Below are 1,573 nucleotides of genomic sequence, written 5' to 3' on the forward strand. Positions count from 1 at the left end.
AGACACTCCAGAAGAGGGCATCAGATCTTGTTACGGATGGTTGTGAGCCACCATGTGGTTGCTGGGATTTGAACTCCGGACCTTCGGAAGAGCAGTCGGTGCTCTTACCCACTGAGCCATCTCACCAGCCCAAAACCCTGTAAGATGTTAACTCGAGGTCATGGTTCAGTTACTGAAGCTGGACCCTGGCCCTGGTTGACCAGTCCTGGGGCGTGTGCTCAATAAACTGTCCCTGTCTGACCGAAATCTATGTTTGTGTGGTTTGTGAGGTGATCCCTGGACCCCAGTAGTATACATGTATTATTTAGACATGAAAAAGAATGAGGTACAATCTGTAGTACTGTGGAAAAAGTATGCTAAGTAAAATATGTCTGGCAGAGAAAGCCAAAGCATGTTCTCGCTCCTATGTGGAAACTAAGAAAGCTGATCTCAAAGGGGTGGCACACACCTCTAATCCCAAGCAGCCTAGTCTACCCGATAGTTCTAGGTCAGCTGGGGATACACAAATAAGCCCTAAAAAAAAGCAACAAACAAAGTTGATTTCATGGAAATAGAGAGAACAAGAGGTCACCAAAAGTTAGGAAAGGGAAAAGATGGAGAGAAACATTCAATAATATTCAATAACAGGAACCAAATACCAATAGACAGAAGCAAATGCTTATGTAGGGGGCTACTGTTTGCAACGGTTTATATGCTGAGATGGAAATGGTAATGACCCTGACTTGACCATTATACACAGTACACTTTGTACCATCGTATCATCACATTGTACCTCATAAACATACAATTATAAGTCAATCAAAAAAAGGAGCTAGGAGTGATGACGCACTCCTGTAATCCCAGAAATTAGGGGATTAAAGGTGGCTAATCCCTGGCCAACATGAACTACAGTGCAAATACTATGTACATACAAGACTGTCACAAACAAGCAAGGTCATGAGTGATGCAAAAAGTCAGTTACTACTGGGTCAGCCTGAATTCACAGAGACTTTTGTAGAATTAACTAACGATTTAAACCAGCTGAGTTCTGAAACAGGGCTTTTCCAAAATCGAATCGCAGCTGGGGAAACAGGCCAGTCGCAATGAGAGGGCAGAGGCGCGGAAAGGGTCCAGGCTTCATCCTATTAAATTACCAATCTATGGGATATCAAAAACTGCCTAATGAAGGTGCAGTACCCCCCACCTCACCACCCCCAAATCCTAACAGTAGGAAAAACACCATTTCCAACAAACTCTCTCTTGTGCCCACGAAGAGGACAGTCCCAAAACAGACGAAGCGCTGCACAGGTCAGCATTCGCCAAACGCCCAGCCAGGCGGGGAGCTGGACCGCGCCGCCTCCCGGAGGGACTACTCGGCGTACGCCCCGGCCCCGCCACCCTAGCCCAGCCCGCCGCCCCGACCTGGCCCGGCCCGGCCCGGCCCCGCCGCGACGCCCCGCCCTGAGGCCGCCACTAAGCCTCGGAGAATCTCCCCGCTTACCATCCCAAGCATCTCCTCAGCCATCTTGGCTCCGCCCACCGCTTCGCGACCGGAAGCCGACCGTTTCCCGGACGACCAGCTGAGCCGGAAGTC

At 49.5% G+C, this 1,573-nt stretch overlaps 1 protein-coding gene across 2 annotated transcripts in view; it reads right to left on the minus strand.

Annotated features, from left to right (window-relative positions):
• Positions 1-1,573, minus strand: part of Bbs4 (Bardet-Biedl syndrome 4) — a 32,739-nt gene extending 31,166 nt beyond the window's left edge. The window contains exon 1 of one of the 2 annotated variants that reach the window (XM_029543016.1): positions 1,481-1,519. In XM_029543016.1, the coding sequence (XP_029398876.1) occupies positions 1,481-1,504 (24 nt within the window). In that variant the 5' untranslated portion in view covers positions 1,505-1,519. Of the gene's footprint in view, positions 1-1,480 lie in introns of both variants that reach the window. The other variant, XM_021206898.2, reaches the window with a different exon arrangement.

This window comes from Mus pahari, chromosome 10 (assembly GCF_900095145.1).
Source record: "Mus pahari chromosome 10, PAHARI_EIJ_v1.1, whole genome shotgun sequence".
In the NCBI taxonomy this organism is placed as follows: Eukaryota; Metazoa; Chordata; class Mammalia; order Rodentia; family Muridae; genus Mus; species Mus pahari.